The sequence below is a fragment of the Monodelphis domestica genome, chromosome 6 (assembly GCF_027887165.1).
Source record: "Monodelphis domestica isolate mMonDom1 chromosome 6, mMonDom1.pri, whole genome shotgun sequence".
Taxonomy (NCBI): domain Eukaryota; kingdom Metazoa; phylum Chordata; class Mammalia; order Didelphimorphia; family Didelphidae; genus Monodelphis; species Monodelphis domestica.
The window spans coordinates 139,705,526-139,727,275 of NC_077232.1; the positions used below are offsets into that span (position 1 = coordinate 139,705,526).

Genomic DNA, 21,750 nt, shown 5'->3' on the forward strand with positions numbered 1-21,750 from the left:
GAGTAAGAGGAGCTGAACCAGGAGAACATTGTACAGAGATGGATACACTGTGGTACAATGGAATGTAATAGACTTCTCTACTAGGAGCAATGCAATGATCCAGGACAATTCTGAGGGACTTATGAGAAAGAATGCTATCCACATCCAGAGGAAGAACTGTGGGAGTAAAAACACAGAAGAAAAACATTTGCTTGATCACATGATTCAATGGGTATATTATTGGGGATGTTGACTTTAAATGATCACTCTATTGCAAATATTAATAATACGGAAAAAGGTTTTGAACAATGATACATGTAAAACCCAGTGGAATAGCTCATCAGTTCCAGGAGGGGCAAGGGAAAAAACATAAATCATGTAACCATGGGAAAATATTGTAATTTAGTTAATTAATTTAAAAAAATTTTTTTAATTTAATTGAACAATTTTATTTAATTAATCAATTTAGAGTATTTTTCTATGGTTACATGATTTTGTTGTTTCTCTCCCCTCCTCCCCTAAATCCCCCCCCCCCCCAGCCAATGCTCAATTCCACTGGGATTTACATATATCCACTGATCAAGACTGATTTCCATATTGTTAATATTTGCATTAGGGTGATCACTTAGAGTCTATATCCCCAATCATGTCCCCATCGACCCATGTAATCAAGCAGTTGTTTTTCTTCTGTTTTTCTACTTCCATAGTTCTGTCTCTGAATGTGGATAGTGTTCTTTCTCATAAGTCCCTCAGAATTGTCCTGGATTATTGCATTGCTGCCAGTAGAGAAGTCCATTACATTGGATTGTAACACAGTGTATCCATCTCTGTGTATAAGGTTCTCCTGGTTCTGCTCCTTTAACTCTGCATCAATTCCTGGAGGTCTTTCCAGTTCACATGGAATTCCTCCATTTCATTATTACTTTGAGCACAATAGTATTCCATCACCAATATATACCACAATTTGTTCAGCCATTCCCCAATTGAAAAGCATCCACTCATTTTCTAACTTTTTTTTCCACCACAAAGAGCGAGGCTATAAATATTTTTGTACAAGTTTTTTTTTTTCCTTATGATCTCTTTGGGGTACAAACCCAACAGTGCTATGGCTGGATCAAAGGGCAGACAGTCTTTTAGCGCCCTTTGGGCATATTTCTAAATTGCCATACAGAATGGTTGGATCGATTCACAACTCCACCAGCAATGCATTAATGTTCCAACTTTGCCAAGTCCCCTCCAATATTTATTACTTTCCTTTGCTGTCAGGTTAGCCAATCTGCTAGGTGTGAGATGGTACCTCAGAGTTGTTTTGATTTGCATTTCTCAGAGATTTAGAACACTTTTTCATGTGCTTATTGATAGTTTTGATTTCTTTATCTGAAAATTGCCTATTTGTGTCCCTTGCCCATTTATCAATTGGGGAGTGGCTTGATGTTTTGTAAATTTGAGTAATTAGACCTTCATTGGAGGCATTTGTTATAAAGATTTCCTAATATATTACTTCCCTTCTAGTTTTGATTGCATCAGTTTTGTTTGTACAAAATCTTTTTAATTTCATGTAATCAAAATTAATTAAATTTTGTAATATTTTATAACACTTGCTTGGTCTTAAAATCTTTCCTTTCCCATAGATCTGATAGGTAAACTATTCTATGTTCACCTAGTTTATTTAGTTTCCTTCCTTATATTCAAGTCATTCACCCATTCTGAATTTATCTTGGTGTAGGGTAGGAAATGTTGATCTAAACAATCTCTCCCATACTGTTTTCTAATTTTCCCAGCAGTTTTCATTGAATAATGGATTTTTGTCCCCAAAGCTGGGCTCTTTGGGTTTATCATACACTGTCTTGCTGAGGTTATTTACCTTTTATAAAAAAAAAAAATTTTTTTTAAGCAAACAAGTCAACAACAACAACAACAAAAAAAACCCCCAATTCCTCTTTTATATTGTTTTCATGAGAGTCATTGTTTCTGTGTTACAGCTAGGAGACACAGTGGAAAGAGTACTTGACCTAGAGTCAGGAAGACCTGAGTTCAAATTTGACCTCAGATACTTACTAGCTGCATTCTCCTGGACAAGTCATTTATACCTATTTGCTTCAGTTCCTCATCTGCCAAATGGGCAAATCCCTCTATTATCTCTGCCAAGAAAACCCCAAATGAGATCATAAACAAAACTACACCACAACAATACTGTTTCAAAAATTTTGCATCAACATAAGAAGGAAAAGTTTTTGTTACTGTTGTTACTATTATTGGGAATCAGTAATGAAAGACAAATAGCTTTATGATTTTAATTTATCAAAATGGATTTCATCATACTTTACTGCTTTTTATGATGCTAAGAAACTGAATCTAAACACAATCTTGAATCTATTAATTTATGAATCCCATGAGCATGATGACTTCAACTTTAGTAGAAGTATCTTTGCTTTTTTTTGTAGTTATTCAATAGAAACACACCCATATATATTTGGGGTAGGACACACTCCATTGTAGCAGCCTTAAAATAAAGAGGGCTTTGCCAGTGACATCTGTAATGATTTATTCATGTAAACAGAAGGAACTCATACTTTGAAGATTGTATATGAAGTACAATGTTTAGTTTTATCCCCAGAAGTCCTTGCTCCACTTCTCCAGAATGCTTTGTAATATCACTGAATTCTCACCTGGGCTGAGATCGAGAAGGGGTATTTAACCTGATTGAAAAGGGTTTTGGTGCTCTTCTCTTCCTGTGAAATTTGGGTGGGCCTTCTCTTACTTGTATTTTCTTTATATTTTAATCTTCAATAAACCTCTAAAAATATAATACTCCTTGCAGAGAGAAACTAATTTCTACCTGCCTCAGTTTCCCTAAATTTGAATCTTATCAAATGGTTTCATGAAAATTTCCATTGAGGAAAAAAGAATACTGGAAGATGTCAACAAAAATGGTGCTAATCAGATAAACTGAATCAGTGTTAAATCCATACTGTTTTTTCCAAATCAATTAGATTCACTTCAGTTTAATCTTCTATAGCACAACAAAGATTAACTTAGGCTGAGTCCAAAATGAAGGCAAATAATATGATTGCAGATCATAGATTTAAAGCTAGAAAGGTCTTAGAAATTCAATCAATACAACTGCTTGACTTTATAGATGAGGAAACTAAAATTAAACAAGATTAAATGACTTGTCTGCATAAAGATAGTGTTTTAGATGAGATGTGTAGTTGAGGGGAATACTGAAAGATAGGGACTGAATAGAAGCAGGAAGCAGGTTGAGAAAAAGGGGACTTGATCCCAAGACACACCTTTCTTTTGTTCTTCCTGCTAGGCAGCCTAATGAAGTCCTAGCCTACCAGAAGATGAGTCAGCCCCTTCCCAATCTTCCTCCTACTACAAAGTTAAAGACAGCTTCTTACTCTCCCTCCTACTACAAAGTTAAAGTCAGCTTCTTATAGTAAAAGATCTAATTTATTCTCTTTGGGGAAAGAGGGGATAGGGAAATTAACAGGATAGAAGAAAAGGGGTTTCCCTAAGCTATAAATATCCTATATCTGATAGAAGGCTTCATTCAGTTCAAAAGTCTTTTATATTCAGTTGAAATCTTCACTGGGCAAGACTCTTTCAATTCAGCCAGGTCAAGGATAATAGCCAAGCACTTCTTCAGCCTTCCTCTTTTAGAGAGGTTAGTCAGAGAGAAGTGAAATCAAGTGGTATAGCAACCAGACCACTCCAAGAAGAAGTGAATTCAGAAGATCTGCTTTGGCCAACTGCCCCTCCTTTCCAACGTTCCATAGAATCTCTCCCTGCCCCCTCTGGGGTCTGTAAGGTTCCATCATTTTTCTCTTGAGCTCTTCTTTTGCATTTCATGTCTTCAGTCTTTGCCTATTTCTCCCAATCAGATTGGGAGAACTCAGGCCTTCTGAATCTAACTCTAGCATCCTCTTTCCACAAAAATAAATTTGGTATTCAATCAATGTCATTAGGTACAATAATAGTGTTATTAATTAAATGTTACTTTTCTTCTGAATATCTATAATGCTCTAATAAGAAGAGAAAATGAAATTCCACTTATTAAAAATCACAGCTCAAACTATCTGTAAATCATTAGAAAGGGATAAAGAATGGTCAGAGAAAGACAAATGAGACTTTATAAAAGTATTTAGACTTTTTAAAAAGTATCATAGAGTGATTAGAAAGTAACTAAAAATGGAGTTTCAGAAAGTTATGTCAGTGAGTAGTCAGAACCAACTTCAGCTCATCATTAGAAATTCAAACCTATTGGGAGGGTTTGCTGGAGAAAAGAGGCAAAGGAGGGAGGAGAAAGAAAGGGAAAAATTGTGGTAGGGATTTTTTCCTCTTGATTTTTCCATCCTTTTTTTGGCTAGATAATTCAATTCTCTTGTTTTCTCACATTTTTTATCTATAGTTCTTTCTTTCTCAACTAGAGAACCATTTCCCTGGAGGGATTAAGTTCTTCATTCACATTTTTCAATGCATAGTTCAGAGGTTGTAATAGAAACAGAATAAAATCTATATTAGAACATTACCTTTAACACATGTAAAACCCAGTGGAATTGCACGTCTTCTATGGGAAGGGATGGGGGGAGGGGAAGGAGGGAAAGAATATGATTCTTGTAATGAAGGAATAATGTTCTAAATTGACTAAATAAAATTTTCAACAAAATTTATTCAACTATTCAAAAAGAATAGTTGACACAGAGTTGCCTGGGACTTAGTAGATGCCCATCAGCTGAAGCATGGCTAAATCAAGATTGGTAGATGAATGGAATGGAATATTATTTCACTGTCAAAATGATGAATATGATGAAAGACTTACATGAAGATGCAAAGTGAAGCAGAAACAAGAAAACAAATAGCCACCATCACATCATGAATGTAAAAGACTACCACAAAATAAGTAAAAATGAACATTACAGAATCATGAAAAACATGCATGGACCCAAAGAAGCAGGTATGAAATACTGCCTATTTTTCAGACTTTTTTTCATGGACTTTGATCAGTTTTGCTCAGTTTTCCTTTTCTTCCTCTTTTTCTTTAAAAATAATTTTTGCTAAGAATATAGCTTTCTGGGAGGGAGAGAAGTACCAGGCAAGATTTGGGGGATGAAAAAGCAAAATAATTCATGAAATTGTATTGTTTTTAAAGATTTTAAGTGAGTGGAGTCAAGATAGCAGTGTGGAGGCAGCAAAAGTTCAGACCTCTGAAAATCCTTCCTCACTGACTATAAACTAAATGCTCCTAGGGGACTGTAAACCAAACCTAACAACAGGACAGAGCTAAGGAACCCTCCTGCTGGACTCAACTTAAAAGGTATGACTCCCAAAAAGCCTGAATTCGAGAACACTAGGTTTAAGAGGAAGGCAGAAGGAAGGTCCCAGGACCCCCTACCCCACCCACAGTACTGAGCCTCCAGCAGCAGCTGGAATCTCTGGGCCAGCAAGGGCTATAGCCTGGAGGGAGTACCTTGAAGGCAAAGCTGTGCCAGCCAAAGGGCTCTTAATATGGGTGGCTAGGAGGCAGCTGGAGGAGAAGCACAGAGGACCCAGCTAAGTCATAGCAGCAGAGATACTACACATTGCTCCCCAGCCTTTCCTGAGGTTTTGGCCTCAGGGCAAATCCAGCTCTGCAAATTCAACTCATCTGGGCTTAATCTCATTAAGCTTTCAGAAGGCAGGGAAGCTCAAGCTCCAACACAGCTCCCCCACAGATTGTTCTAAGTACCTTGCTAAGCTCCAAGGGTGAAGACTGACAAAAAAGGCCAAACCCACAGATTCAGTACACAATGAGAAGCAAGAGTGTAGGCAACTATAGGGGGAAAAGAAGGGCAAATAAAAGCAAACAATAGAAAAAGAAAAAAGAAATTACAATCAACAGCTTCTATCCAGGCAATGAACAAAGAGTAAATGGAACAGAGGAGGATCAAGGAACATCAAGCAAAAACACAGAAACCCCAGTGAATTGGACATAGGCTTTGGAAGAACTCAAAATGCAATTCAAAATACAATTAAGAGAGGCTAAAGACAACTGGGAAAAGAACTTAAGAAGCAAGATAAGTCACCTGAAAACAGAAGCACTTGACCTAAAATGAGAAAATAGTGTTTTACCTCTTTCTTATTTATTTTTTGATTTGATTTATCTAAATTTGGTAATGGTTGGTTTAAGTCTCCCACTAGTATGGTGTTACTGTCTATTTCTTACTTCAATTCTCCTAGTTTCTCCATTAGAAATTTGGGTGCTATATTATTTGGTGCATACATGTTGATTAATGATATTTCCTCATTGTCTAGAGTCCCTTTTAACAAAATATAATTACCTTCCCTATCCGTTTTGATCAGGTCTATTTTTGCATTGGCTTTATCAGATATCATGATTACCACTCCTGCCTTCTTTCTATCAGTTGAGGCCCAGAAGGTCTTACTCCATCCTTTAATTCTGACCTTGTGGGTGTCAACCCGCCTCATGTGTGTTTCTTGAAGACAACATATGGTAGGGTTTTGGATTCTAATCCATTCTGCTATTCGTCTACGTTTTATGGGTGAGTTCATCCCATTCACGTTCAAAGTTATGATTGTCATTTGTGGACTCCCTGGCATTTTGATTGCCTTCCCTAATTCTAACCTTTTCTTCTTCGGCTCTACCTTTTAGTCCAGTGATTTACTTTGAAACAGTCCCCCTTGTCCCCTCCCTTGATGTTTCCCTTTTTAGTCCCTCCCTTTTTGTTCCCTCCCCCTCCCCCCTCTCTTTCCCTCCCTTTTTGTTCTCCCTCTCCCCCTCCCCCCCCTTGGTTTTCCCTTCTCCCTACCCTTGTTGGGTAAGATAGAATTCAAGATCCCAATGGATCTGGATGTTTTTCCCTCTCAGAGTTGATTTCCCTGAGATTAAGGTTTAAGTAAAAAAAAACCCTCTCTTCCTCTCCTTCTTATAGGAGTTTTCTTCCCCTCCCCTTCCCATGTGAATCTTTGTGTGAGAAAGATTATTCTATTTGGTCTTTCTTTACCCCCTATTTATACATTACATTTTCCCCACATATTAGTATACATAGATTGATATAAATGTAGTCCTTATAGAAGAGAGTTTGAGTAAAAGAAGAAGATAACATTTTTCCCCTTTCTTTAATATTTACCTTTTCAGGTATTCCTTGCTCTTTGATTTTCGGTATCAAACTCTCCACAGAGCTCTGGTCTTTTCTTTGCAAAAAGTTGGAAATCTTCTATTTTGTTGAATGCCCATACTTTCCCTTGGAAGTATATAGTCAGTTTTGCTGGGTAGTTGATTCTTGGTTGGAGACCCAGCTCTCTTGCCTTTCTGAAGATCATGTTCCATGCCTTACGATCATTCAGAGTAGAACTTGCAAGGTCTTGTGTGACCCTGATTGGCATTCCTTTATATCTAAATTGTCTTTTTCTGGCTTCCTGTAGGATTTTTTTCTTTTGTTTGATAGCTTTGGAATTTGGCAATTACATTCCTGGGAGTTGTCTTTTGGGGGTTTAGTGTAGAAGGTGTTCTGTGAGCTCTGTCAGTGGCTGTATTGCCCCCTTGTTCTAGAATCTCTGGGCAATTTTCTTTGATTATATCTTGTATCACCATGTCGAGTTTGGTGTTTATTTCTGGCTTTTCTGGGAGTCCAATTATTCTTAAATTATCTCTTCTCCCTCTATTTTCCAGATCTATCACCTTGTCGGTGAGATATTTTATGTTCTCTTCTAATTTCTTGGTGTTTTGGCTTTGCTTTATTAATTCTTGCTCTTTTACACGATCGTTGTCTTCCAGCTGCCTGATTCTGGCCTTTAAAGCCTAGTTTTCCTTTTCAGTTTCATCACACCGGTTTTGTAGATGCGTGAATTTCTTTTGCATTATTTCCAACTTTTCCTCCCAGAAGGCTTCCATCTTTTTGGTCATTTCTGATTCAAATTCTTCTTGGGTTTGTGGTGAGTTTCCATTTCCTTTGGAAGATTTTGGGGCATTTTCTTGTATATCATCTTCTATCTCCTCTGTATTTTGTATTTTGGCTCCATAGAATGTGTCCAAAGTCGCCCCTTTCTTCTTATTTTTCTTGGTATTTTGGGGCTTCTGTGCTTCTGTGGAGTTTGCAATCTCTGAATGTGGAGGATTATCTTTTCTTATCTCTGTCTGGTGTTCAGAGGCTTTAGTCCTGGGCAGATTGTCGGTTCTATGAGCTTTCCCTGGGTTAAATTGAGTATGCCTCACTGGAACTGGAGTGGAAGGGTCGGACCAGGGGGCCACACTCTCCCCCAGCTCTCTGGGTCGGGTTGCTTTCCTGGAAGTTGCCTTCAGAATAGCTGGCCGTGAGGCTGTTTCGTCGGCCTGCGGGGGGATGGGCTGCGGCTTCCCGGAGCTCCGAGGGCAGGGACTTTCACTGAGACTTGGATAGCAGGATCCAGCCAGTGAGGCTGTCTTGCCCGCCCTGAGGGTTGCTGTTGTTTCAGACAAGCCTGCTCTCTGCGGGGGGAGCTCCGAGGGCAGTGACATTCACTGGGACTCGAATAGAAGGCCCTGAGGGTTGTTGTTGTTTCTGATGACCCTGCTCTCTGAGCGGGGCGGGGCTACGGCTTCCGGGAGCCTTGGACTCTGCGCTCCTACCCCTTAGGTCCAAGTGATCTTGGGTTCTGGCTTTTGAGGGGGGCTGTACCTTCTGATCCAGGTCCAGGTCCAGGAGGAGGATTCCCAGGGTCTATGCTGTTGATCGTCTTGAATTTCGGCTCCTTAGGAGCTTATAGTTTGAGATAGGTCGGGAAGGGTTTTCCGGAGATCTGAACTTTAGCTTTCTCTAAGCCGCCATCTTGACCGGAAGTCCCGAGAAAATAGTGTTTTGAAAGGCAAAATTAATCAGCTTGAAAATGAGGCAAAGGAGATGAAGGATGAGGCAAAGAAAATGAAAGATAAGACAAAGAAAATGAAAGATGAGGCAAAGAAGATGAAAGATAACCTCCAAAAAAAATCAGACCAGAAGGAGAAGGATGACCAAAAAAGCCAGGGATGAAATTCAGCCTTTAAAAACCAGACTACAACAATTAGAAGCAAGTGACTTCATAAGGCAGCAGGAAACTATAAAACAAAACCAAAAGAATGAAAAAATTGAGGAAAATATGAAACATCTCATTCACAAAACAGAAAATTTAGGAAAAACATAAAATCCAGGAGAGAAAACTTAAGAATCATTAGTCTACCAGAAGACCATGACAAAAGAAAAATCCTGGACATATTCCTAGAGGAAATTATCCAAGAAAACTGCCTAACATTCTAGAACAAGAGGGAAAAGTGGAGATCGAAAGAAGCCACAGATCACCTTCTGTACTTAATCCCCAACTGACATTACCCAGGAATAGTATAGCCAATTTCAAGAACTACCAGACCCAAGGAAAAAATATTACAAACTGCTAAAAAGTCATTCAGATACCATGGAACTAAAGTGAGGATAACACAGGATCTGGTGGCATCTACACTGAAGGACCAAAAGGCATGGAATATGATATCCTGGAAAGCAAGGGAATTAGGTCTACAACCAAGAATCAACTATCCAGCAAAACTGACTATATTCTTACAGGGGAACATGTGGTCATTTAAGAAAATAGAAGAATTCCAAGAATTCGTAAAGAAAAGACCAGACCTGAACAGAAAATTTGAAGTCCAACCACAGAAATCAAGAGATAAAAGGTAATAAAGACAGGGGAAAAAACAAAAACAAAATAATAAACAAACTTTTCGTAAGGAACCCAATAAGTTAAAATGATATGTATCCCTATAAGAAAAGAGGATATTGATAACTCTTAAAAATTGTTATTATCACCTGAGTAGCTATAAGAATTACACTTAGAGGTAATAGTGACAAACTGTATAGGATGAAATGCCAAAACATATGTATGTATATAGATATATGTATACATAAATATATATATACACACACACATATATATATACACACACAACTAGAGTTTTAAAAAAAGAGGTTAATACTAAGAAAAATGGGAAAAGAAACAAAATGGGGTAAATGTATATGTCACAAAGAAGTGCATGGTGGGAGGGGGAGGGAGAACATCAATACATTGGAAAGGTAAAGAGGTTGGAGATAGGAAATACTCAATTCTTATGTGCTTTGAAATTGACTCAAATTGGGAAGAACAATTAAATACACTGGGGTAGAGAATTGATTTGTGCCCTATAGGGAAAAGAAGGGTAACAAACAGACTGGTGGGAAGGGAAGCAATATAAGGGAGGGAGAGGGTGGGGGATAATTTAAAAAGACTGTAAAGAAAACAAGAGGGGAATATGAGGGGGGTACAAAGGGAAGTAAATTGTGTGTAAATTATAAACTGTTATATTTTTATATTTCTTCCATGACATCAAAAAATATCTTCTAACAAGAAAAAAACCTTTCACTTTTAATCCTTCACTTTATTAAGAAAATTATTATCCACCCCATTCTAGTATATGATCCACATCTCCCTCAAATGGCACTTCTGGTTAGAAATTGTTTATGGTGCTTCATGACTCTTTTATAGAAGTTGATATTTTCCCATTAATTATTCTTCTTCATGTCATCTTAACAATTCCTCACAAGACATCCACCCATCATGCTACCGACCTACCTCTTAACTCTTAACATTGTGCAGTGAATAGCTGTAGTATTTCCATTTCCCTTCTTATAACACAACAGGCTTAACTCCTTTTCTGGTCATAAAGGAAAATTTTAAAGGGAAGTTCACTGACTTTATCTTTTATATTATTTTGAACATGCAATTCATTATTGGTTATATGCTTGAGCCTATATTATACGTGTCTTTGTTCTTTATGTGACCTGCAATTTTGACTCCTTGAATATAGTATTATTCAATGGCTTATAATCACATAGCATCATCAAAAGAGATAAGAAAATTTGTCCTTTCAATTTTCTCAAATATTTTACAAGTGTTAAACCTATAGGAAATCGTGATAGCTCTTAATGAAGTCTTTTTCTTTATCCATTTCTATGAATAAGCAGTAATATATTTACAACCAAGGATTTATGTCTCTGGATACAATAGAGACTATGGCCCATGGCATAGAAGAATGGTAAACAGATTCATGAATAAGATTTTTAATTATATTTTTTTCTGTAAAAGAGAAGTACCAAGCAAGACACAGAGAACATAATGAAAAAGGAAGTGGACAGTTTTTATTACATTAACTTTTTAAAGTTTGTACAACCAAGATTAAAAGGGGAAAAAATAAATTGAAGAGAAAATGTTTATGGTAAGTATCTCTGACAAAGAGCTCCTCAAATACATAGAGAACAAATTTGTAGAATACAAAGCATTCTTCAATCAGTAAATTGTTAAAGGATATAAACAGACAACTCTCAGATGAAGAAATCAAAACTATCTATAATCATATGAGGTAATGTTCAAAATAACTACTGATTATAGAAGTGTAAATTGGAATAATTCTAGAATGCCATCTTATACCTATATCAGTTTGACTAAAATGACCAAAAAAGAAAATGATAAATGTTGTAGGGAATGTGGAAAATTGGAACACTGTTGATGGAACTGTGAATTGATATAAATATTCTGAAGAGCAATATGAAAATAATGCCCAAAGGGCCATAAAACTATGCATGTCTTTTGACCTAGCAATATCACTAGTGGGTATGTATCACAAAGAGATCAGACTTAAGGAAAAAAGACCTACTTGTACAAAAATATTTTTAGAAGCTTGTTTTGTAGAGGCAAAGAATGGAAACCGAGGGATAAGTTGGGGAATTGTTGAACAAGCTGTGATATACAGTTGCAGTGGAATATTATTGCACCATAAGAAATGATTAACAGGATGAGTTCAGAAAAACCTGGAAAGATTTATATGAATTAATGCAAAGTGAAGTGAGAAGAACCAGAACAGTGTATACAGAATCAAAAATATTTATGACGATCAACTGTGAAGGACTAAACTATTATTAGCAAAACGAGATAATTCCAAGGGATTCATGATAAAAATGGTATCCTTAGCCAAAGAAGAAACTGTTGGGAATCTGACTAAAGATCAAAAGCATGCCATCTTTCACTTTATTTCCTTCATGAATTTTTTATTTTATATGCATTTTTTGTGTTCTATAACAGCATGGGGAATGTGGAAATGTGTATTGCATGAAAGAAATGATATAACTTATATCAAACTATTTTACTGCCTCAGAGAAGAGTGGGGAGGAAGAAGAGAGAATCTAAATTGAAAAATGTCAGAAAACAATTGTTAAAAATTGTTTGTATATGTAATTGGGAAAAAAAGTTGAAAAAGAGATAATCAACTGTTATGCTGTGATATCCTTATGATAATCTTTAGACCCAGAGTATAAATCATAATTCAAATCATAATACAAGCTCCTAGGTGGCACAATGTATAGAGCACTGGACTTGGATTCAGGAAGACTCATCTTCATGAATTCACATCCAGCTTCAGATGCTTACTAGCTGTATGACTTGGACAAATCAATTAACTCTGCCTCAGTTCCATATCTGTAAACTAAGCATGGAGAAGGAAAGAGAAACCACTTTCTCCGTCAAGAAAACCCCAAAAGAGGTCATGAAGAGTTGGGCATGATTGAAAAAAACCATCAAACCACAACACAAATAATAATATTAATATTGTATAATATTATTACTTAATAAATGTGATTATAATTAATAATTAAATGATATAATTAATTCAAATTCAAATTTATTGATAAATAAAAATTACTTTTAAGGAGCAGAAAACTTTAGATGCATTCATGCATATGTGCATACATTCAAACATTAACTAATTATCCATTATGTGTAAAGCACTAGGTTATTGGCAAGGGGCTTTGAAAATGGCAGCAACATTCCTTACAATTTGGTAAAGGAGATGTGATAGATAAATAAATGTAATAGAAGGTAGAAACTGATGTTTCCAAAAACATGCCCAAAGAAAATGCCAAAATGGAAATAAACACATTATCAGAGTTGACAAGTAAAAAAAAAAAGCTAATTTTAAGATAAACAATTCCATTCTCTAGCTATTAAACCTATATTTTTAAATAAACAAACAAACAAAAACTTGTCCTCATGCTTATCTTAAATAGTTATCCTTTTAATTGAATTCTTATATAAGATCACAACCTTTTTTTTTTTAAAGAAAAGGGACTCTTGGGAATTTTAGTTTTTCACCAAATAGGTTTTTTAAAAAGTTAATTTACAATTAAATTTTACCAGAGTTTAATTATTGTTATTCTTATGTCCAAGTTCATTGTGCTGGCACTAGTAATAAGAAAAAAGACACAGGCAATCTCCCAGGCAAGAAGTAATAACAACTCCGGACTAAAAATTGGCAGATAGTGGAGAGAGAAGGGGATATCTAAAATTCTTGATCTTTTTTCCAGGTACAGTAGTCCTACAACTCAGAATTCATAAAATGAGACCTTTCTCTCACTGCCAAAGAAAAAAAATAGAAGGAATGAAAGAATGGAAAGAAAAAGAGAGGAAGATGAAGCCAAATTCTGACAGTTCTATTAGCTAGACTGTCTGTCTGTCAAGTACAGAAAGCTAGCTGACTATTATTTGTAAATAATATCTCAGGATTACCATACTTCATGCTAGAAAGACAAGTGATGGCGCTAAGCCCTGATGACTATTTTTATGTATGTGTGTGTCTGGGGGGAGGGAGGGGTTAGGGGGTTGATTAGGAAGGAACTTCTATATATGTGTATTGTTTGTGTTTATGTCTATCTATTTTTCTATCCATTTAGAGGTTCCTGTCAATTTTAATTTAAATTCTATATATCTATAGAGAAAGACATATTCACATACATAATAGGGAGACAGGCTCCTTCCTAGCAGCATAGAAACATAGACACACATATACATGTAGAAAGACAAACATATGTCTTCCTATATGTGCATGTAGAAAGACAGTGAAGCATATATCACACACATAGATACATGCACATTTATACATTATATTGGACATTTGTTTTTATATATGTATATGTATATATTTGGAAAAACATTTATATGCATGTGTGTGCTCATAGCTATAGATAGATAAATACATATATGTGTATAAAGACATATCTATCTATATATATACTATCTATGCCATATACACACACTCAATACACATAGGTGTTTATGTGACACTGTTGTGGGGTGGTCCAGCCTCCCACAGGGGATGGGGTCTTGGAAGTGGGACAGTGTCAGCGAAATGATGGATGTTTGTCTTTCTACATGTATATATGGGTAGACAGTGTTAAGAAGGAATATATCATGATAGAGTGTGTGAATAGCTAAATCTATAAATATACAGATAAAGATAGGAATAGATAAAAGGATGGATAGTATGAAGATTGGATTTGGCTCTCTCCTGACTGGAACAATGAAGGTACTTAGCTCTCCCTTGATTGTGAAGATTAAATTATAATCCCCTGTCTATTTTAAGATTTAAATTCCCAAAGTGTAAACACAGTACTTAAAGTTGAGTATGGAGATCTACCCATTTTGGATTTTAACCACAAAAAGGTGTGAATATTCATTTCATACATTGAGTGTAAGGTCTGTGACCAACATGTGAAAGAGTAGGCAGTCCTGGAGTGGAGCTTCGGCTATAATTGGTAGATGTAAAATTTAGAAGTGACATAAGAGATAAAGGTACTTAAAAGTGGAAACAGAGAGAGACACTTGAAGGGACACACTTGGAGTGAAGAGAATCACTTGGAGAAGAAAGACACTCAGAGTGGAGCCTGCTGAGAAAACTGAGGTTGATAAAAGTATTTGCTGATTAAATGTGGTGAGTGTAAAGGTTGACTTCCTTCCTTGCCCTTTCTGGAGGCGTGGGCATCCAGGAAAGGCCCATCGTCTTGAGACTCCTTTCCCCTGGCTGGGGCCTTAGAATTTCTACCTGGCTCAGAGGAAGCCAGAGCTCTCTTTCCCTCTCTCTTTCCCCTTTTCTCTCTTCCTTAATATCTTCCCTCTATTGTAAAATAAACTACCATAAATTCCATTTTACTTTAGTAATTCATTTTTGGGATTTAGAAATTAAATCCCTGGAGACCAATTAAATATTCAGGCCAACCATAAATTTAACAAAAGACAGATATTGAGATTGATATATACACATATGTGCACATGGACATCTATACATACACACACATGTATTCCTAATACGACACACACACACACACACACATTAATCAAATATGTAGATGATCTACTCTTGGCTTCAACAGATGCAAAAACATGTCAAGAAGATAGCAAACACCTTCTTTTGGAATTGCACAAAAGAGGACATAAAATCTCTAAGGATAAAGTTCAATGGTGTCTCCAAAAAGTAGAATATTTGGGATTCATCTTGACTGCGGGTGCTCGTTATATTTCTCCAAAACGAATTGAGAACATTCAAAAATTGAGTGCTCCTACCACTAAGAAACAGCTGAGAGCAATTTTAGGAGCAACAGGGTTTTGTAGACAATGGATTCCTTGCTATGGGGAAATCACTAAACCCCTTATAGCATTAACAAAGGATTCGGTTCCTGAACCCCTCAAATTAGAGCCTGAACACTTGTCAGCTCTATCAGATCTGAAAAAGGCTATCATGTCTGCCCCTGCTCTAGGCATCCCAGATTACAACAAGCCATTTACTTTATATGTGCATGAGCGAAGTGGAGTAGCATCTGGTGTGTTAACTCAGACTTTGGGACCTTCTCAGCGCCCAACTGCTTATTATTCTGCCCAACTAGACCCAGTAGCAGCAGGAGCACCACCATGCCTTAGAGGAGTAGCTGCTACAGCCTTACTAGTAACAAAAACCGTTGATTTAGTATTGGGATGTCCATTAACAATAATGTGCCCACATGAGATTGAAGCATTATTGATAAAACATAGAACACAGGCATTCTCGGATCAGAGAATTACAAGGTATGAAATAACCTTATTAAATAGTGAAAATATTACCTTGAAATGCTGTTCAACTCGTAACCCTGCCACCTTGCTTCCAGATTTACCCACTTCAGGAGAACCATTACATAACTGTGAAACATTAGTGTCCATGGCAGAAAAGCCTCGAGATAATCTCTTGGACACTCCCTTAGACAATGCAGATCTGATTTTATTTACCGATGGTTCCTCTTTTATGAGGGATGGCATACGTTACACTGGAGCTGCCGTAGTCTCAGAATTTGCCACTGAATGGTCAGCTTCACTACCTTCTAACATTAGCGCTCAAGGAGCAGAACTCATAGCTCTAAAACAAGCTTGTATAATTGCCAAGGATAAAAAGGCAACAATTTATACGGATTCTAGATATGCTTTCGCCATTTGTCACTCAGTCGGGATGCTATGGCTCCAAAGAGGATTTTTAACCTCAGCTGGAAAATCCATAGCTAATGCAGAAATTATTAATGAAGTTCTTTCTGCTCTCAAACTGCCTAAAGCCCTAGCTGTAGTTCATTGCTCTGCCCATACAGGTGGCTCTGACCTTGTCTCTAGAGGAAATGACCGAGCAGATGCCACTGCAAAACTAGCAGCCATAGAAGGACCTGGATTAATTTTAACATTAACAACCACTGATAATTTAAATTTATCACTCTCCTATAATGAAAAGGAAGTGGAAAAATGGAAACAAAAATTTAAAGCAAAACAAATTAATGGAGTATGGGTGTCATCTGAAGGAAAACCCCTGCTCCCTAGAAGTTTCTATAACCAAATTTGCCAATCTATTCATAAAAATGATTTTGGCACCCAGGGCATCGTGGACTCTGTCAAGAGAGTATGGATAGCCCCTGGTATAACTACTGTAGCCTCTAAAGTATGTTCAGCCTGCCCTATTTGCCAGGCATATAACCAACATGCATATCGTGGAAAAGCCTTTGGGGGACGTCCTCTGGCTTACACACCTTTTGAACATCTACAGATAGATTTCATAACAATGCCAAAGGCTGGACGTTATAAATTTTGTCTAGTAATTGTAGATCAACTAACCAGATGGCTGGAAGCATTTCCTACGACCCGAGCCACAGCAGATTTTGTTGCAAAGATACTTTTAAAAGAAATTATTCCTCGGTTTGGCCTACCAGCACGTATTGACTCCGATAGAGGGAGTCATTTTACCGATTCTGTCTTAAATCAAATATATTCTTGCTTGGGGATAACTCCAAAATTCCATGTTCCATATCACCCCCCAGAGCTCAGGCCAAGTGGAGAGGATGAATAAAGAACTTAAGACTATGATTGGCAAATTATGCACTGAGACCCATTTAAAATGGCCTGAAGTTCTCCCTCTGGCCCTATTTTATCTTAGAAGCAGGCCTAGAGGAGATTTACATATTTCACCATTTGAGATGCTTTTTGGACATCCGCCTATACAGGCTAAGCCTTTCTCCCCGGCTTATACATCGCTATTAGGGGGAGATATTACTATTGCTTCCTATATACAGGAGTTACAGCACAAACTACGTGAACTTCATGAATCCGGAGCTGCAGTACAAGCTGGACCATTAGACTTTTCTCTGCATGACCTGAACCCAGGAGATAAAGTTTATATCAAGAATTTCAAGCGAACTGGAGCAACTCAACCTTCATGGGAAGGACCATTCCAAATATTATTAACTACTCCAACATCTATAAAGATTGGAGAAAGAGACTCTTGGATTCACTGCTCACATGTGAAGAAAGCATCTTCTGCTGAGACTGATTGACTCTATCCTATCATATGAATTGTGACTCTATCTTATCATATGAATTGGAGATAATAATCCATAGACAAATGGATATTTTTTTTCAAGAATATATTGAATTACTGATTTTTTTTCTTATTTTTTCTTATTTCTTTTCTTTTATTTTTTTTATCAGAATATTTGATTTTTTTCTCATTTTTTGCACTGAAGGTACACATAATTAATATTAATATTATTTTTCCCTGCAGTAATACAAGTTAATATATATACTCTTGCTATAATATCAATATATGCCTAAAAGCTTTAAACTATGGGAACCTGCCATTTATTGATAAAATATTATAGGTCTGTGATTAATGTTTGTGTCTGATTCCAGGAAAAGGGATAAAAACAAGGAGCACAGACTAAACCTGAATAGTGCCAATAGAGCACACAAGAAATATTAAAGTGAGACTCGAGGTTGCGACGCTTAACTTATGTTTAAGTCGTAGGACTTCCTTGTATCTACACTCTTTTTGAAGTACTCAAACAAGTACAAAGCTTGACTATCATGCTGGCTCCCTATATCCCTGAGGAAAAAATCGGACAAGGGAATGACATTTCCCCATCAAAATAGAATTCTAATTCTTTCCTTCTTATATTATGGCAACTTCCTGTAGTCTTGGCTACAAATGGCTAAGTGAAATATTACTGCATTCTGTCCTACATACTTGTGGGATAGAAATTACTTTAAACTGGACCTATACAAGGTCTATTTTGAATTTTTCTTATGTTTTTGATTATTTTTCTATTCTTTTGATAATTGACACATACACCCCCATAACTGAACATTGCATTCTGAGCTAAACTTGATATTTTTTTTAAATACTTACTTCAGGGGGGATTGTATTTTAATTTAAAATCTAAGAATTTTTTGAATTGAATTTTTTAAAAAAATCCAAGAATTTTGTTTAAGATTTTACTTTTATAAAAAATTCAAAGATTTTGATTTTGTTCGAGAAAAGATCTTCAAGAAAGAAGCTTGAAACTTTTATATCCAGAGAATGAACTGTTGCAGAAAGATGCCGAAACCCTACACTTCATCAAGAAGATCAAGAATGAACTTTGGATGTGATTGATTGGACTGAACTTTTGATTGAACATTTATTGTAACTGTACACATTTATGCCAAAAGGGACTGCCCCTAATTTGGCTTTCTGTCAATGCGCCTAGCAAACATTGGTTTTGCTTTCTTTTCTTTTCTATTTCCTCTCTCACTATTCTAATTTCTCTTAGAAAATTGAATATTGTGTATATCTTTAGTTAGAAGTGAATTTAGAACTACAAAATGATTATGTTACATGATCAATGGGGAGACTAGTCTCCCAATGATCATCAGGGGGGATTGTAAACCTCAAAATTCCTTAGACTTATAAATGTTGGAAATTTCACCATTGGGATATTTCATACTTGGAAAATTTCTTACTGATAGTCTATTGGAATGGGAACCCCATTGGCATGGGAGGTTCCTTCTCTTCCCTTCTTCAGATTACTTTAGGACAGAAACCTTTTGCTGAACAATGGAAAGGACTTTGACCTATGCTTAAGCATAGAACAGGAATTTCTTTGAATCATGATTGATTTTAGAATTGATACAATGGAGATACTTGGAATAAATCTCCACCCTATTCAGTCCTAACAGGATTGAGTAAGGGCTGCAGCCTAGATCAAAGATTTAATCATTTGAAAATATGACCTTCAACAGACATGTGCAAAAGCCAGAAACCTCTGGGCGGTCCTGGGTTAAGCTAGAGCCTCCATTGGCACAGGGAAATTGATGAACAGTGATTGGTAGATGGGAGAACTGAGAGGAGGAACTTGGATGGTTTCCTTAAAGATAGGCTGGTCTGGAGACTGGAGGGTGGTTGAGGAGTTTGGTCGGGGTGATTGCGGTGGACTCGGAGAAGCTTGCGCTAAAGGAAGCTGAAGGTGGGGGCCTCTGAGACTGTTTCTCCATTTTGGTCACGTGAGTGATAGGGACTGATCTCTTTTCTTTGCCCCAGCTATCTAAGGGCTTGGGCCTTTTGGCCCAGCCTAAACAGAAGGGGTATTTAAGCCCTATTCCCTTCTCTCCCTTTTTCTTTCTCTCTATCTCTAATTCCTTTCTTGCTCCTATTGCAATTAAACTCCAAAAAAGGCTGACGGCTGACTTGAGTTTTTAATTTAGGAATTACATAGCTGAATTCCTTGGCGACCTTAAATTAATATATATCAGTCTTTTAAAGTGATTCCCTTGTCACAATTGTCATCAGTGAAATATATGTTATGTGTATATGTGTATGTGTGTATGGATGGATAGAGAGAAAAATGCTCAGTGTTAGGAACACACACACACAGAAACACACACACATGTGTATAATCCTTTCCAACATCATTTAAGCATTTTACAAGTTCTTCCAGGCTTTTCCAAGATTTAATTCTAACTTATTTAGGAAAATAAAAATTTTAGGCATAAGCTACCTTTGGGAATCCCCAGAAAAATGTTCATTTCTCCTAGGCTTACTAATAGAAGATAACATTAACTAGGCAACCTGGACTCACCCATGCTCATTTTGATGGGCAGGTTCTCTCTACTGGCTGCTTCCACCAGGTGTCTCCTAACTTCCATCAGAGCTTCTTTGTGCTTGGTAGTCAGTAAAGACTCCCAGAGGGCTCTGGCTGGTGTGTCACTGCAATAAAACCACAAAGAACATGGGTTAAATTTCAAGCATGTAATAAAAGAAGTGAAAAGCACAATCTTTTTCCAAAAAATTTTGAACTATTAATAATTGCTCTTCAACTATTTTGAATCAGAGTTTATCACTGAGAAAGTAATGAACCCATCCTAATCATGAAATAGATATAAAATGGGCAAGGAAAAAAGGAAGAAAAATAGAATGAGGAAGAAAGAGAGGTAAAGAAGTAGGAAAGGAATGAAGGAAAATAATGTCATATTATAAGGGATTAGAGTGAGTGAGGGAAATGGGATTACTTAATTAATTTGTTTGTTTTTAAATTTTATTTAGTCAATTAAGAATATTTTTCCTTGGTTACAAGAGTCATGTTCTTTCCCTCCCCTCCCCACAATCCCTCCCGTAGCCAACATGCAATTCCACTGGGTTTTACAAGTGTCCTTGATCAAAACCTATTTCCATATTGTTATGCTTGCACTCCAATGACCATTTAGAGCATGGGTCCCCAAACTACATATACAGTCTGCGGGCCACATGCAGCCCCCTAAGGCCATTTATCTGGCCCCCACTGCACTTCCAGAAGGGGCACCTCTTTCATTGGTGGTCAGTAGAAGAGCACTGTATGTGGTGGCGCCATGGCATCTCTCACATACAGTATTACTGCCGGTGACATAATCATTTGCACAACGCCTCATTCTTGTGCACAATGGAAGATGTCACCATGGTGAGCTTCAATCTGATGGAGGGGATTCCTCACTGTGTATACTGTATACTGCTGCCCAGTATAGTGGTGGCAGTGATGGGCTTGTGCAAGGTGTGACAGGCCCATCACAGCCAGCACTGCAGTCTCCACTATCCCAGATAGCTGTATACAGATTTGTTCATCGTCTGTTGTTTTTTTTTATAGTCCGGCCCTCCAACAGTCTGAGGGACAGTGAACTGGCCCCTTGTGTAAAAAGTTTGGGGACCCCTGATTTAGAGTCTACATCCCCAATCAAATCCCCATCATCCCATGTGATCAAGCAGTTGTTTTTCTTCTGTGTTTCTGCTACCACAGTTTTTCCTCTGAATGTGGATAGCATTCTTTCTCATAAATCGCTCCAAATTGTTCTGGATCATTGCGTTGCTACTACTAAAGAAGTCCATTACATTCAACTGTACCACAATGTATCAGTCTCTGTGTACAATGTTCTCCTGGGGACTACTTAATTTAAGAAAAATTAAAAGGGGAGTCAAAATGAGGGTACTTGTAAATCAATGAATTGTTAATGAGCCATGAAAGTTCAATGATTATTTGATGAAGCTATTTATTAAATTATTATTTAATACATTTAATGAAAAATCACTTAATGAAATTGAGGCAAAATATTTTT

The 21,750-nt window shown here is 36.9% G+C and overlaps 1 protein-coding gene across 2 annotated transcripts in view; it reads right to left on the reverse strand.

Annotated features, from left to right (window-relative positions):
- The window catches only part of SCFD2 (sec1 family domain containing 2), a 500,196-nt gene that overhangs the window by 383,665 nt on the left and 94,781 nt on the right, over positions 1 to 21,750 (reverse strand). For both annotated transcript variants that reach the window (XM_001371348.5, XM_007496459.3), the window contains exon 3: positions 20,247 to 20,374. In XM_001371348.5, the coding sequence (XP_001371385.2) occupies positions 20,247 to 20,374 (128 nt within the window). The remainder of the gene's footprint in view (positions 1 to 20,246; positions 20,375 to 21,750) is intronic.